Source organism: Pleurodeles waltl, chromosome 6 (assembly GCF_031143425.1).
Source record: "Pleurodeles waltl isolate 20211129_DDA chromosome 6, aPleWal1.hap1.20221129, whole genome shotgun sequence".
NCBI lineage: Eukaryota > Metazoa > Chordata > Amphibia > Caudata > Salamandridae > Pleurodeles > Pleurodeles waltl.
The window spans coordinates 1721872526-1721889934 of NC_090445.1; the positions used below are offsets into that span (position 1 = coordinate 1721872526).

Consider the following 17409-nt stretch of genomic DNA (forward strand, 5'->3'; position numbering starts at 1 on the left):
CCTTTGTACATTGATGCTAGCCTCTGCTTTCAGTAATACCCCTTTGGTACATTCAGTAATGCCAGTCTCTGCTCTCAATAATACCCCTTTAGTACAACCAATAATGCCAGCCTCCACTCTCAATACCCCTTCAGTACGATTGGTAATGTCAGCCCCTGCTCTCTATAATACCCCTTCCATACATTCAGTAATGCCAGCCTCTTCTCATAATAATCCCCCTTCGGTACATTTAGTAATGCCAGCCTCTGCTCTCAATAATACCCCTTTGGCACATTCAGTAATACAAGACTCTTCTCTTTATAATACCCCTTCTTTACATTCATTAATACCGGCCACTGCTCTCAACAATACCCCTTTGGTACATTCAGTAATACAGGACTCTTCTCTTTATAATACCCCTTCTTTACATTCATTAATACCGGCCTCTGCTCTCAACAATACCCCTTTGGTACATTCAGTAATAGCAGTGTCTGCTCTCAATAATACCTCTTAAGTACGTTCAGTAGTTCCGGCCTCTCTGCTTAATAATCCCCCTTCGGTACATTCAGTAGAGCTAGCCGCTGCTCTCAGTAATACCCTTTCAGTATATTCAGTAATTCTAGCCTCCGCTCTCTATAATACCTTGTCAGTACATTCAGTAATCCCAGCCTCTGCTGTCAGTGTAGGAGGCTGGCCTGGCTTATAGTGGGTACCTGATGGTACCTACACCTTGTGCCATGTCCAGTTATCCCTTATTAGTAGATTAGTAGTGTTCTAGCAGCTTAGGCTGCTAGAGGTAGCTATAGCAGAGCAGCTTAGGCTGAACTAGGAGACATGCAAAGCTCATACCATACCACTTATATAGCACTATACCATTAAGAATCACAATACTCAGGGTTACTAAAAATAAAGGTACTTCATTTTAGTGACAATGTGCCAAAAATATCTCTGAGGATATACTCCCTTAGGAGGTAAGTAAAATACACAAAATATACACACAATCCAAAATCAGGTAAGTAAACACTTTGAAAAGTAGTGCAAACCCTGCAGAAAACAATAGAATGCAATAGGCCTAGGGGCAACACAAACCATATACTAAGAAAGTGGAAAGCGAACCCCTTAGGGACCCCAGGCCTAGTGTAGTGTGTAGACAGTCGCTGGGAGTGTAAGAAAACACTAAGGGTGTCCAAGATACCCCACCCCAAGACCCTGAAAAGTAGGAGTAAAGTGACCCTACTTCCCCAGAAACACACTAAAGTCGTGATAGGAGATTCTGCAAAGACCACAACAGACTGCAAAGCACTGAAGACGGATTCCCTGACCTGAGGACCTGTAAAGGAAGGGGACCAAGTCCAAGAGTCACGCAAGTGTCCAGGGTGTCAGGAGCCCACTAAACCCCGGATGAAGGTGCAAAATGGCTGCCTCCGGGTGGAAGAAGCTGAAAATTCTGCAACAACGGAAGATGCCAGGAACTTCTCCTTTGCACAGAAGACGTCCCAATGCGTGCTTGAGGATGCATAGTTGTTTCTTTGAAGAAAGACCGCAAATAAGCCTTGCTAGCTGCAAAAATCGCAGTTGAAGAAAAAGGGTGCTGCCCGGGCCCAGGGTGGACTATGAGGTCTCCACTTGGAAGAGGAGACAGCGGGGGCCCTCAGCAACACAGAGAGCCCACGCAGAAGAAGGCAGCACCCGCAGAAGTACTTGAACACGGGTTCAAGAAAACTGAGCGCGGCCGTCGTCTCAACACTACAAAGGAGAATCCCACGAAGCCGTTGCTCAACTAAGTGTGTTGAGCAATGCAGGACGGAGTGCTGGGGACCTGGGCTGTGCTGTGCATGAAGGACTCCTTGCAAAAGTGCACAGAAGCCCTAGCAGCTGCAGTTCACGCAGTACACAGGATTACTCTCTGGCGAGGGGAGGCAAGGACTTTACCTCCGCCAAATTTGGACAGATGGACCACTGGACTGTCGGGGTCACTTGGATCCAGCACCTGTATTCCAGGGACCACGCTTGTCACGATGAGCGGGGACCCAGAGGACTGGTGAAGCAGAAGTTTGGTGCCTGCATGAGCAGGGGTAAGATTCAGTCGACCCACAGGAGATTTCTTCTTGGCTTCCAGGGCAGGGTGAAGGCAGACAGCCCCCAGAGCATGCACCACCAGGAAACAGTCGAGAAAGCCTGCAGGATTAAGCGCTACAATGTCGCTGGTAGTCTTCTTGCTACTTAGTTGCAGTTTTGCAGGCGTCCTGGAGCACTCAGCGGTCGATACTTGGCAGAAGTCGAAGAGGGAGATGCAGAGGAACTCTAGTGATCTCTTGCATTCATTATCTGAGGAAAAGCCTACAGGGGAGACCCTAAATAGCCCTCAGAGGAGGATTGGTCACCTAGTCAGGTAAGCACCTATCAGGTGGGGTCTCTGACGTCACCTGCTGGCACTGGCCACTCAGAGGCCTCCATTGTGCCCTCACACCTGTGGATTCAAGATGGCAGAGGTCTGGGACACACTGGAGGAGCTCTGGGCACCACCCATGGGATGGTGATGGACAGGGGAGTGGTCACTCTCCTTTCCTTTGTCAAGTTTCACGCCAGAGCAGGGCTGGGGGTTCCCTGAACCGGTGTAGACTGATTTATGCAAGGAGGGCACCATCTGTGCCCTTCAAAGCGATTCCAGAGGCCAGGAGAGGCTACTCCTCTCAGGGCCCTAACACCTATTTCAAAAGAGAGAGGGTGTAACACCCTCTCTCAGAGGATATCTTTTGTTCTGCCTTCCTGAGACTGGGCTGCCCAGACACCAGGAGGGCAGAAGCCTGTCTGTGGGTTGACAGCAGCAGTAGCTGCAGTGAAAACCCCAGAGAGCTGGTTTGTCAGTACCCGGGGTCCATGGGATTGGCACCCCAATACCACATTTGGCATGTTCCATGATCTTAGACATGTTACATGGCCATATTTGGAGTTACCATTGTGAAGCTACATATAGGTAATGACCTTTATGTAGTGCACACGTGTAATAGTGTCTGCACTCACAAAGTCCAGGGAAATTGCCCTGAACTATATGGGGGCACCTTGGCTAGTGCCAGGGTGCCCTCACACTTAGCAACTTTGCAGCTAACCTTCACCAAGTGAGGGTTAGACATATAGGTGACTTATAAGTTACTTAAGTGCAGTGTAAAATGTCTGTGAAATAACGTGGACGTTATTTCACTCAGGCTGCAGTGTCAGTCCTGTATAAGAATTGTCTGAGCTCCCTATGGGTGGCAAAAGAAATGCTGCAGCCCATAGGGATCTCTGGAACCCCAATATCCTGTGTACCTAGGTACCATATACTAGGGATTATAAGGGTGTTCCAGTGTGCCAATTAGAATTGGTGAAAATAGTCACTAGCCTACAGGGACAGTTTTAAAGGCAGAGAGAGCATAAGCACCGAGTTTCTGATTAGCAGAGCCTCAGTGACACAGTTAGTCGCTACACAGGTACACACATTCAGGCCACAAACGATGAGCACTGGGGTCCTGGCAGCAGGATCCTAGTGAGACAGGCAAAAACAAACTGACATACAAGTAAAAGTGGGGGTAACATGCCAGGCAAGATGGTACTTTCTTACAGTCAGTAATACCCCTATGTTACATTCAGTAATGCCAGCCTCTGCTCTCAATAATACCCCTTCAGCAAATGTAGGAAGTTGGCTCTGTATATACTATCTCAAAGTGAGAGATAGTGTGCACAGAGTCCAAGGGTTCCCCTTAGAGGTAAGATAGTGGCAAAATCAGATAATTCTAATGCTCTATTTTGTGGTAGTGTGGTCGAGCAGTAGGCTTATCAGAGGGTAGTGTTAAGCATTTGTTGTACATACACACAGGCAATATATGAGGAACACACACTCAAAGACTTAACTCTAAGCCAATAGTTTTTATATAGAAAATATATTTTCTTAATTTATTTTAGAACCACAAGATTCAAGATTTGAAGTAAATACATAAAATGCAAGGTACTTCACACAGGTAAGTATAGAACTTTGAATTAGAGCAATAACATACACACTTTAGGTTAAAATGTCAATAAGCTATTTTGAAAGTGGACACCGTGCAAAAATCAACAGTTCCTGGGGCAGGTAAGTAAGGTTACGTTTCTGGGGTAAGTAAAGCACTTACAAGTTCAGTTTCCTGGGCTTAGGCAGCCCACCATTGGGGGTTCACGGCAACCCCAAAGACACCGCACCAGCAACACTGGGCTGGTCAGGTGCAGAGGTTAAAGGAGGGCCCAAAACACATAGGAGCCTATAGAGAACAGGGGTGCTCCAGTTCCAGTCTGCCAACAGGTAAGTACCTGCGTCTTTGGAGGTCAGACCAGGGGGGTTTTGTAGAGCACTGGGGGGTACACAAACAGGCACACAAAACACACCCGCAGCGGGACAGGGGCGGCCTGGTGCAGTGTGCTTAGTAGGCATTGGGTTTTCTGTAGAAATCAATGGAGGGACCCGGGGCTCACTCTAGCGATGCAGGCAGGGCACAAGGGGGCTTCTCGGGCCAGCCACCGACTGGTCGAGGCAGAGGGTCGCCTGATGGTCACTCCTGCGCTGGAGTTTGGTTCCTTTCGGTTCTGGGGGCTGCGGGTGCAGTGCTTGGTCCCGACGTCAGGTTCTTTGTTCCAAGCAGTCGCAGTCAGGGGGAGCCTCTGGATTCTCTCTGCAGGCATCGCTGTGGAGGTGCAGGGGGGTCGTCTCAGATTACCTATGAGGTCGCAGTCGCCTGGGAGTCCTCTCTGCATTGTTGCTTCTCTGGAGCTCGAGCCGGGTGCGTCGGGTGCAGACGGTGAAGTCTCACGCTTCCAGCAGAAAGAGTGAGTTCTTTAAAAGTTGCATCAAAGTTGCAAAAATGTTGCTGTAGGTGAACAGTGCCACTGTTCTCTGGAGTTTCTTGGTCCTTCGGTTCAGGGCAGTCCTCTGAGGCTTCAGAGGTCGCAGGTCCCTGACGGATGTGTCGCTGTGAAGGTTCTTTGAGTCTGGAGACAGGTCGGTAGGGCTGGGTCCAAGTCAGTTGTCGTCTCCGTCGTCTCTGCAGGGCTTTCAGGTCAGCAGTCCTTCTTTGTGTAGGTTGCAGGAATCTGATGTTCTGGGATCTGGGTCGCCCCTAAATACTGAATTTAGGGTTGTATGTAGGTCAGGAGGGCAGTAGCCAACGGCTACTGTCCTGGAGGGTGGCTACACCCTCTTTGTGCCTCCTACCTGAGGGGAGGGGGGCACATCCCTAATCCTATTCCAGGTGTTACAGTTCCTGCAGGGGGAGGTGAGAAGCACCTCCACCCAGTACAGGCTTTGTTCCTGGCCACAGAGTGACAAAGGCACCCTCCCCATGTGGCCAGTAACATGTCTGGTGTGTGGCAGGCTGGCAGAAACTGGTCAGCCTAGCACTAGGAGTCGGACTGGTATTCAGGGGGCATCTCTAAGATGCTCTCTGGGTGCATTTTACAGTAAATCCACACTGGCATCAGTGTGCATTTATTGTGCTAAGAAGTGTGATACCAAACTTCCCAGTTTTCAGTGTAGCCATTATGGAACTGTGGAGTTCGTGTTTGACAAACTCCCAGACCATATACTCTTAAGGCTACCCTGCACTTACAATGCCTAAGGTTTTGCTTAGACACTGTAGGGGCACAGTGCTCATGCGCATATGCCGTCACCTGTGGTATAGTGCACCCTGCCTTAGGGCTGTATGGCCTGCTAGAGGGGTGACTTACCTATGCCACAGGCAGTGTGAGGTTGGCATGGCACCCTGAGGGGAGTGCCATGTCGACTTAGTCATTTTCTCCCCACCAGCAAACACAAGCTGTGAGGCAGTGTGCATGTGCCGAGTGCGGGGTCCCCAGGGTGGCATAAGACATGCTGCAGCCCTTAGAGACCTTCCCTGGCATCAGGGCCATTGGTACCAGGGGTACCATTTACAAGGGACTTATCTGTGTGCCAGGGCTGTGCCAATTGTGTGAACAAAGGTACAGTTTAGGGAAAGAAGAAAACTGGTGCTGGGGCCTGATTAGCAGGGTCCCGGCACACTTTCAATCATAACTGGCATCAACAAAAGGCAAAATGTCAGGGGGTAACCATGCCAAGGAGGCATTTCTTTACAGTAAATCAGTAACAACAGACTCCGCTCTCAATAATACCCCCTTTTACATTCAGCAGTGCCAGCCTCAGCTCTCTGTAATACCCCTTCAGTACATTAAATGCCAGCCTCTGGTCCCAATAACACCTCTTAAGTAAAGTAATGAATGCCAGCCTCTGTTGTCAGTAATCTATCACAACAGCTCCTGCTTGTACTCAACAGCTTGTCTCACAAATACATTGTTTGTTCCTACACTGATGCCAGACATCTTTTATCTTGCAGGGCAGACGCTCAGCAGCATATCATGGCCATTATTGACGAGATGGGGAAGGCCTCAGCTAAGGTACTTCAAACCTCAGATTTTTTTAGTAAAGTCATTTATGTTGATTCCAAGCAGCTCCCTCTGTGTGCCTGGAGGTGCTTGGGGTTTTGGTGTTGAGATCACCCCAGCCTCACCTGGAGGTGATGTGAGTGTGTATTGAGCTGCTATAATAACATAATAATGGGAATGATTGCCTTCAAAGCCTACATTGGAGCTGTTTTCTCATTGTTTTGGTGTCTGCAGGTCAAAGAAAGTTGTTATTAGTTACCCCAGCAGCCTTGAAGGACATAGAACCCGCTCATCTCTGCTGGTGTCGGTGCTGTTTTGAGCAGTCACCCTGCACCGGGGGGTACACCTGACTTTACCTGGGGGTCTAGCATGTTCCTCCTCCCTTGCTACACTGCGGCATCTGAAGGTTTACTCGTCGCAGCCAGGAACACCTCTGACACAGTCAGTGCTCATCTCTGGCTGTTCCCAGCCCTCACCTCGTGAGAGACTTAGCTTCACTTAGTGCAGCAATGGGGTTCATTTTCCCTTCTCTGGCCCCCGCTACACACCCTCCGATTGTTACAACCTCTCTGACCCCCGTTAAGACCCCCTTCATCCTAAGAGAGCCTTGGCCCCATTAAAGAACTTGCTGGCCCTGTTAAGGCCTCCTTCATCAGAAGACCCGTCAGCTCCTCTCACAGCATCCTTGTAGGAAAGTACCATCTTACCTGGCATGTTACCCCCCATTTGTCACTGTATATATGTTGTTTTAGTTGTATGTGTCACTGAGACCCTGCCAGCCAGGGCCCCAGTGCTCATAAGTGTGCCTGACTGTGTTACCTGTGTATATGACTAACTGTCTCACTGAGGCTCTGCTATCCAGAACCTCAGTGGTTATGCTCTCTCATTTCTTTCCAAATTGTCACTAGCAGGCTAGTGACCAATTTTACCAACTCACATTGGCATACTGGAACACCCTTATAATTCCCTAGTATATGGTACTGAGGTACCCAGGGTATTGGGGTTCCAGGAGATCCCTATGGGCTGCAGCATTTCTTTTGCCACCCATAGGGAGCTCTGACAATTCTTACACAGGCCTGCCACTGCAGCCTGAGTGTAATAACGTCCACGTTATTTCACAGCCATTTACCACTGCACTTAGGTAACTTATAAGTCACCTATATGTCTAACCTTTACCTGGTAAAGGTTGGGTGCTAAGTTACCTAGTGTGTGGGCAGCCTGGCACTAGCCAAGGTGCCCCCACATCGTTCAGGGCAAATTCCCCGGACTTTGTGAGTGCGGGGACACCATTACACGCGTGCACTACACATAGGTCACTACCTATGTGTAGCTTCACAATGGTAACTCCGAATATGGCCATGTAACATGTCTAAGATCATGGAATTGCCCCCTCTATGCCATCCTGGCATTGTTGGTACAATCCCATGATCCCCCGGGCCTGTAGCTCAGACCCGGGTACTGCCAAACTGCCTTTTCAGGGGTTTCACTGCAGCTGCTGCTGCTGCCAACCACTCAGACAGGTTTCTGCCCTCCTGGGGTCCAGCCAGGCTTGGCCCAGGAAGGCAGAACAAAGGACTTCCTCAGAGAGAGGGTGTTACACCCTCTCCCTTTGGAAAAAGGTGTAAAGGCAGAGGAGGAGTAGCCTCCCCCAGCCTCTGGAAATGCTTTCATGGGCACAGATGGTGCCCATTTCTGCATAAGCCAGTCTACACCGGTTCAGGGACCCCTTAGCCCTGCTCTGGCGCGAAACTGGACAAAGGAAAGGGGAGTGACCACTCCCCTGACCTGCACCTCCCCTTGGAGGTGTCCAGAGCTCCTCCAGTGTGCTCCAGACCTCTGCCATCTTGGAAACAGAGGTGCTGCTGGCACACTGGACTGCTCTGAGTGGCCAGGGCCAGCAGGTGAAGTCAGAGACTACTTTTGATAGGCTCCTTCAGGTGTTGCTAGCCTATCCTCTCTCCTAAGTAGCCAAACCCTCTTTTCTGGCTATTTAGGGTCTCTGCTTTGGGGAATTCCTTAGATAACGAATGCAAGAGCTCAACAGAGTTCCTCTGCATCTCTCTCTTCACCTTCTGCCAAGGAATCGACTGCTGACCGCGCTGGAAGCCTGCAAAACTGCAACAAAGTAGCAAAGACGACCACTGCAACTCTGTAACGCTGATCCTGCCGCCTTCTCGACTGTTTTCCTGGTGGTGCATGCTGTGGGGGTAGTCTGCCTCCTCTCTGCACTAGAAGCTCCGAAGAAATCTCCCGTGGGTCGACGGAATCTTCCCCCTGCAACCGCAGGCACCAAAGAACTGCATTACCGGTACTCTGGGTCTCCTCTCAGCACGACGAGCGAGGTCCCTTGATTCCAGCAACTCTGTCCAAGTGACTCCCACAGTCCAGTGACTCTTCAGTCCAAGTTTGGTGGAGGTAAGTCCTTGCCTCCCCACGCCAGACTGTATTGCTGGGAACTGCGTCTTTTGCAGCTACTCCAGCCTCTGTGCACTTCCGGCGGAAATCCTTTGTGCACAGCCAAGCCTGGGTCCACGGCACTCTAACCTGCATTGCACGACTTTCTAAGTTGTCCTCCGGCGGCGTGGGACTCCTTTGTGCAACTTCGGGTGAGCACCGTTTCACTCTCCTTCGAAGTGCCTGTTCCGGCACTTCTGCATGTGCTGCCTGCTTCTGAGAGGGCTCCTTGTCTTGCTCGACGCCCCCTCTGTCCCCAGACGCAATTGGCGACATCCTGGTCCCTCCTGGGCCACAGCAGCACGCAAAAACCCTTACCGCACGATTTGCAGCTAGCAAGGCTTGTTGGCTGTATTTCCACAGGAAAACACTTCTGCACGACTCTCCACGGCGTGGGGGATCCATACTCCAAAGGGGAAGTTTCTAGCCCTTGTCGTTCCTGCAGAATCCTCAGCTTCTACTGTCCAGTAGCAGCTTCTTTGCACCCACAGTTGGCATTTCCTGGGCATCTGCCCATCTCCGACTTGCTTGTGACTTTTGGACTTGGTCCCTTGTTCCACAGGTACCCTCGACTGGAAATCCATTGTTGTTGCATTGCTGGTTTGTGTCTTTCCTGCAGAATTCCCCTATCACGACTTCTTTGTCCTTTGGGGAACTTTAGTGCACTTTGCACTCACTTTTCAGGGTCTTGGGGTGGGCTATTTTTCTAACCCTTACTATTTTCTAATAGTCCCAGCGACCCTCTACAAGGTCACATAGGTTTGGGGTCCATTCGTGGTTCGCATTCCACTTTTGGAGTATATGGTTTGTGTTGCCCCTATCCCTATGTGTCCCCATTGCATCCTATTGTAACTATACATTGTTTGCACTGTTTTCTAAGACTATACTGCATATTTTTGGTATTGTGTACATATATCTTGTGTATATTTGCTATCCTCATACTGAGGGTACTCACTGAGATACTTTGGCATATTGTCATAAAAATAAAGTACCTTTATTTTTAGTATATCTGTGTATTGTGTTTTCTTATGATATTGTGCAAGTGACACTAGTGGTACTGTAGGAGCTTCACTCGTCTCCTAGTTCAGCCTAAGCTGCTCTGCTAAGCTACCTTTTCTATCAGCCTAAGCTGCTAGACACCCTATACACTAATAAGGGATACCTGGGCCTGGTGCAAGATGTAAGTACCCCTTGGTACTCACTACAAGCCAGTCCAGCCTCCTACAATCCTTTCATCTGGAAAGCTGTTTTGTCCCTCTCTATGCTCATGTGAAGACCTCTCTGACCCCTCATTAAGCTTCTCTTCATCGGAAGATCTCATGTGCCCCTCATCAAGGCCAGTTACTTCCAACGACCTTCTGGACCTTTGTTACGCCTGCTTCAGCTGATGACCCAGTGGCCCCTCGTTTAGACCCCATTCATCCGAAGATCTCTCCGACGCCTCATGAAGCCTCCTTCAGCTGAAGATAGTGGTTGATGCCCCACAGCACCTCAAGATGGTGGAGCTGTGGTGTATGGCCCACAGCAGCTGAAGATGCTGGAGCTGTGGTTGGTATCCTACAGCACCTGAAGATGCTAGGGCTGTGTTTTATGCCCCAAGGCACCTGAAGATGGTGGAGCTGTGGTATATGGCCCACAGCACCTGAAGATGCTGGGGCTGTGCTTTATATCCCACAGCACCTGAATATGCTGGAGCTGTGAGGATGCTGGAGCTGTGGTGTATGGCCCACAGCACCTGGAGATGCTGGAGCCGTGGTTTATACCCCACAGCATCTGAAGATGCTAAAGCAATGGTTCATACCCAACAGCAGCTGGAGATGCTGGGGCTGTGGTTTATACCCCAAGGCACCTGAAGATGCTGGAGCTGTGGTGTATGGCTGATAGCACATGAAGATGGTGGAGCTGTGGTATATGGCCCACAGCACCTGAAGATGCTCGAGCTGTGGTGTATGGCTGATAGCACATGAAGATGGTGGAGCTGTGGTGTATGGCCCATAGCACATGAAGATGATGGATCTGTGGTATATTGCCCACAGCACCTGAAAATGCTGGAGCTGTGAGGATGCTGGAGTTGTGGTGAATGGCCAATAGCACATGAAGATGCTGGACCTGTGGTGTATGGCCCATAGCACATGAAGATGCTGGACCTGTGGTGTATGGCCCACACCACCTGGAGATGCTGGAGCTGTGGTTGATGGCCCACAGCACCTGAAGATGCCGTCCCGAGGGGAGAGGCCAAAAGAGGAAATACCGCATCGAGCAGCTGGGCCCTGAAAGTGACGGATACTAAAGAGGAGACGCAAAACCGAGCAGCCGGGCCTTGAAAGTGACGGATACTAAAGAGGAGACACAACACCGAGCCGGGCCTTGGAAGTGACGGATACTAAAGGAGACACAACACCGAGCAGCCGGGCCTTGGAAGTGACGGATACTAAAGAGGAGACACAACACCGAGCCCGGCCTTGGAAGTGATGGATACTAAAGGAGACACAACACCGAGCCGGGCCTTGAAAGTGACGGATACTAAAGGAGACGCAACACCGAGCCGGGCCTTGAAAGTGACGGATACTAAAGGAGACACAACACCGAGCCGGGCCTTGAAAGTGACGGATACTAAAGGAGACGCAACACCGAGCCGGGCCTTTGAAAGTGACGGATACTAAAGGAGACGCAACACCGAGCCGGGCCTTGAAAGTGACGGATACTAAAGGAGACGCAACACCGAGCAGCTGGGCCTTGGAAGTGACGAATACTAAAGGAGACGCAACACCGAGCAGCCGGGCCTTGAAAGTGACGGATACTAAAGGAGACACAGCACCGAGCAGCCGGGCCTTGAAAGTGACGGATACTAAAGGAGACACAGCACCGAGCAGCCGGGCCTTGAAAGTGACGGATACTAAAGGAGACACAGCACCGAGCAGCCGGTCCTTGAAAGTGACGGATACTAAAGGAGACACAGCACCGAGCAGCCGGGCCTCGGAAGTGACGGATACTAAAGGAAATACAACACAGAGCAGCTGGCGGCTACTAAAGAGGAGACACAGCACCGAGCAGCCGGGCCTTGAAAGTGACGGATACTAAAGGAGACACAGCACCGAGGAGCCGGACCTTGAAAGTGACGGATACTAAAGGAGACACAACGCCGAGCCGGGCCTTGGAAGTGACGGATACTAAAGGAGACACAACACCGAGCCGGGCTTTGAAAGTGACGGATACTAAAGGAGGCACAACACTGAGCCGGGCCTTGGAAGTGACGGATACTAAAGGAGACACAACACCGAGCCGGGCCTTGGAAGTGACGGATACTAAAGGAGACACAACACCGAGCCGGGCCTTGAAAGTGACGGATACTAAAGGAGACACAACACCGAGCCGGGCCTTGAAAGTGACGGATACTAAAGAGGAGACGCAACACCGAGCAGCCGGGCCTTGAAAGTGACAGATACTAAAGGAGACACAGCACCGAGCAGCCGGGCCTTGAAAGTGACGGATACTAAAGGGGAGACAACGCCGAGCCGGGCCTTGGAAGTGACGGATACTAAAGGAGACACAACACCGAGCCGGGCCTTGAAAGTGACGGATACTAAAGGAGACACAACGCCGAGCCGGGCCTTGAAAGTGACGGATACTAAAGGAGACACAACACGGAGCCGGGCCTTGGAAGTGACGGATACTAAAGAGGAGACACAACACCGAGCCGTGCCATGGAAGTGACGGATACTAAAGGAGACACAACACCGAGCAGCCGGGCCTTGGAAGTGATGGATACTAAAGAGGAGACACAACACCGAGCCCGGCCTTGGAAGTGATGGATACTAAAGGAGACACAACACCGAGCCGGGCCTTGAAAGTGATGGATACTAAAGATGAGACACAACACCGAGCAGCCGGGTCTTGAAAGTGACGAATACTAAAGGAGACACAACACCAAGCAGCCGGGCCATGGAAGTGACAAATACTAAAGGAGACACAACACCGAGCAGCCGGGCCTTGGAAGTGACGGATACTAAAGAGGAGACACAACACCGAGCCTGGCCTTGGAAGTGATGGATACTAAAGGAGACACAACACCGAGCCAGGCCTTGAAAGTGATGGATACTAAAGGAGACACAACACCGAGCAGCCGGGCCATGGAAGTGACGGATACTGAAGGAGACACAACACCGAGCAGCCGGGCCTTGGAAGTGACAGATACTAAAGGAGAGGCAACACCGAGCAGCCGGGCCTTGGAAGTGACAGATACTAAAGGAGACACAGCACCGAGCCGGGCCTTGGAAGTGACGGATACTAAAGGAGACACAGCACCGAGCCGGGCATTGGAAGTGACGGATACTGAAGGAGACACAACACCGAGCCGGGCCTTGAAAGTGATGGATACTAAAGGAGACACAACACCGAGCAGCCGGGTCTTGAAATTGACGGATACTAAAGGAGACACAACACCGAGCAGCCGGGCCATGGAAGTGACGGATACTGAAGGAGACACAACACCGAGCAGCCGGGCCTTGGAAGTGACAGATACTAAAGGAGACACAGCACCGAGCCGGGCCTTGGAAGTGACGGATACTAAAGGAGACACAACACCGAGCCGGGCCTTGGAAGTGACGGATACTAAAGGAGAGACAATACCGAGAAGCCGGGCCTTGGAAGTGACAGATACTAAAGGAGACACAGCACCGAGCCGGGCCTTGGAAGTGACGGATAGTAAAGGAGACACAGCACCGAGCCGGGCCTTGGAAGTGACGGATACTAAAGGAGACACAACACCGAGCCGGGCCTTGAAAGTGACGGATACTAAAGGAGACACAACACCGAGCCGGGCCTTGAAAGTGACGGATACTAAAGGAGACGCAACACCGAACAGCTGGGCCTTGGAAGTGACGGATACTAAAGGAGACACAACACCGAGCAGCCGGGCCTTGGAAGTGACGGATACTAAAGGAGACACAACACTGAGCCGGGCCTTGGAAGTGACGGATACTAAAGGAGACACAACACCGAGCAGCCAGGCCTTGGAAGTGATGGATACTAAAGGAGACACAGCACCAAGCAGCTGGGCCTTGGAAGTGACAGATACTAAAGAGGAGACACAACACCTAGCCGGGCCTTGGAAGTGACAGATACTAAAGAGGAGACACAACACCGAGCCCGGCCTTGGAAGTGATGGATACTAAAGGAGACACAGCACCGAGCCGGGCCTTGGAAGTGACAGATACTAAAGGAGACACAGCACCGAGCCGGGCCTTGGAAGTGACGGATACTAAAGGAGACACAACACCGAGCAGCCGGGCCTTGGAAGTGACGGATACTAAAGAGGAGACACAACACCGAGCCCGGCCTTGGAAGTGATGGATACTAAAGGAGACACAACACCGAGCCGGGCCTTGAAAGTGATGGATACTAAAGATGAGACACAACACCGAGCAGCCGGGTCTTGAAAGTGACGAATACTAAAGGAGACACAACACCAAGCAGCCGGGCCATGGAAGTGACAAATACTAAAGGAGACACAACACCGAGCAGCCGGGCCTTGGAAGTGACGGATACTAAAGAGGAGACACAACACCGAGCCTGGCCTTGGAAGTGATGGATACTAAAGGAGACACAACACCGAGCCGGGCCTTGAAAGTGATGGATACTAAAGGAGACACAACACCGAGCAGCCGGGCCATGGAAGTGACGGATACTGAAGGAGACACAACACCGAGCAGCCGGGCCTTGGAAGTGACAGATACTAAAGGAGAGGCAACACCGAGCAGCCGGGCCTTGGAAGTGACAGATACTAAAGGAGACACAGCACCGAGCCGGGCCTTGGAAGTGACGGATACTAAAGGAGACACAGCACCGAGCCGGGCCTTGGAAGTGACGGATACTGAAGGAGACACAACACCGAGCCGGGCCTTGAAATTGATGGATACTAAAGGAGACACAACACCGAGCAGCCGGGTCTTGAAATTGACGGATACTAAAGGAGACACAACACCGAGCAGCCGGGCCATGGAAGTGACGGATACTGAAGGAGACACAACACCGAGCAGCCGGGCCTTGGAAGTGACAGATACTAAAGGAGACACAGCACCGAGCCGGACCTTGGAAGTGACGGATACTAAAGGAGACACAACACCGAGCCGGGCCTTGGAAGTGACGGATACTAAAGGAGAGACAATACCGAGAAGCCGGGCCTTGGAAGTGACAGATACTAAAGGAGACACAGCACCGAGCCGGGCCTTGGAAGTGACGGATACTAAAGGAGACACAGCACCGAGCCGGGCCTTGGAAGTGACGGATACTAAAGGAGACACAACACCGAGCCGGGCCTTGAAAGTGACGGATACTAAAGGAGACACAACACCGAGCCGGGCCTTGAAAGTGACGGATACTAAAGGAGACGCAACACCGAACAGCTGGGCCTTGGAAGTGACGGATACTAAAGGAGACACAACACCGAGCAGCCGGGCCTTGGAAGTGACGGATACTAAAGGAGACACAACACTGAGCCGGGCCTTGGAAGTGACGGATACTAAAGGAGACATAACACCGAGCAGCCAGGCCTTGGAAGTGATGGATACTAAAGGAGACACAGCACCAAGCAGCTGGGCCTTGGAAGTGACAGATACTAAAGAGGAGACACAACACCGAGCCGGGCCTTGGAAGTGACAGATACTAAAGTGGAGACACAACACCGAGCCCGGCCTTGGAAGTGATGGATACTAAAGGAGACACAGCACCGAGCCGGGCCTTGGAAGTGACAGATACTAAAGGAGACACAGCACCGAGCCGGGCCTTGGAAGTGACGGATACTAAAGGAGACACAGCACCGAGCCGGGCCTTGGAAGTGACGGATACTAAAGGAGACACAACACCGAGCCGGGCCTTGAAAGTGACAGATACTAAAGGAGACTCAACACCGAGCCGGGCTTTGAAAGTGACGGATACTAAAGGAAACGCAACACCGAGCAGCCGGGCCTTGGAAGTGACGGATACTAAAGGAGACACAACACCGAGTAGCCGGGCCTTGGAAGTGACGGATACTAAAGGAGACACAGCACCGAGTAGCCGGGCCTGGGAAGTGACGGATACTAAAGAGGAGGCACAACACCGAGCAGCCGGGCCTTGAAAGTGACGGATTCTAAAGAGGAGACGCAACACCGAGCCGGGCCTTGGAAGTGACGGATACTAAAGAGGAGAGCAACACCGAGCCGGGCCTTGGAAGTGACGGATACTAAAGGAGACACAGCACCGAGCAGCCGGGCCTTGAAAGTGACGGATACTAAAGAGGAGGCACAACACCAAGCAGCCGGGCCTTGGAAGTGACGGATACTAAAGGAGACACAACACCGAGCAGCCGGGCCTTGGAAGTGACGGATACTAAAGGAGACACAGCACCGAGCCGGGCCTTGGAAGTGATGGATACTAAAGAGGAGACGCAACACCGAGCCGGGCCTTGGAAGTGACGGATACTAAAGGAGACACAGCACCGAGCAGCCGGGCCTTGAAAGGGACGGATACTAAAGAGGAGGCACAACACCAAGCAGCCGGGCCTTGGAAGTGACGGATACTGAAGGAGACACAACACCGAGCAGCCAGGCCTTGGAAGTGACGGATACTAAAGGAGACACAGCACCGAGCCGGGCCTTGAAAGTGACGGATACTAAAGAGGAGACGCAACACCGAGCCGGGCCTTGGAAGTGACGGATACTAAAGGAGACACAGCACCGAGCAGCCGGGCCCTGGAAGTGATGGATACTAAAGAGGAGGCACAACACCGAGCTGGGCCTTGGAAGTGACGGATACTTGCTCTCAGTGATGAAGTTTGCTGAATCTCTGCTTGTTTCTGGAGGGGAGGGCGTTGTGCCAGGCGGGCAAGGTTCACCCTCGAGGCCCAGGCTGGCACAGAGAGCACGTCGGAGAGCGTGTTCGGTTGCAACGGGATGTCGAGGCTTTCATTTGGGGCTTTCTTCAGTGGCCCAGAGTGGAGCCAGCGGAGCTCCATCCCTTTAAATGTCCGCAGAAGGGGCGTCCGTGTGGACACGGACCCCGTGGGAGGCATCATCGGCTTGGAGGACTCCATGTCCCTCCAGTGGGGTCAGCACGGTCCTGCCTGTACCCCGCAGCTCGGCGCTGCTTTCGGGATGGGTTCTCTAGATAAAGCTGGCCCCACACTTAGTAAATGCCCCTCAGTACTTGTCGTTCTCCTCACGTAAGAGGCAGAAAAGTACCGGACCCAGGAAGGAAAGAAGGAATGGGCGGGTCCGGAGTGAGACGGGCCCTGAGAGCCGGGCCCTGAGAGCCAGCGCCTGCCGGACTTCAGAGAGCTCCCGGCGCTTTTCAGCCTGAGCTGCGCAGATCCACGGGGGGGAGCTGAGGCGCTAGGTCCGAGGCGCTACAGGTTGGAGTCTTGGATCTACATCCAGTGATTCTGGGCGACTTACTTGTCTTCCCGTGCCCAAGAAACGTATGTGAACTTCTCTAAGCGCTACAATAGCTTCAGCTCAAGTTCGCTCTATAAAATGTTTAAAAAATACATGATGGAGAAATCATCCCTCGATC

The 17409-nt window shown here is 51.8% G+C and overlaps 1 protein-coding gene across 2 annotated transcripts in view; it reads left to right on the forward strand.

The window, feature by feature from the left end:
• ATAT1 (alpha tubulin acetyltransferase 1) overlaps positions 1-17409 on the forward strand; it is a 256943-nt gene that overhangs the window by 34266 nt on the left and 205268 nt on the right. For both annotated transcript variants that reach the window (XM_069241957.1, XM_069241956.1), the window contains exon 2: positions 6357-6417. In XM_069241957.1, coding sequence (XP_069098058.1) covers positions 6357-6417 — 61 coding nt within the window. The remainder of the gene's footprint in view (positions 1-6356; positions 6418-17409) is intronic.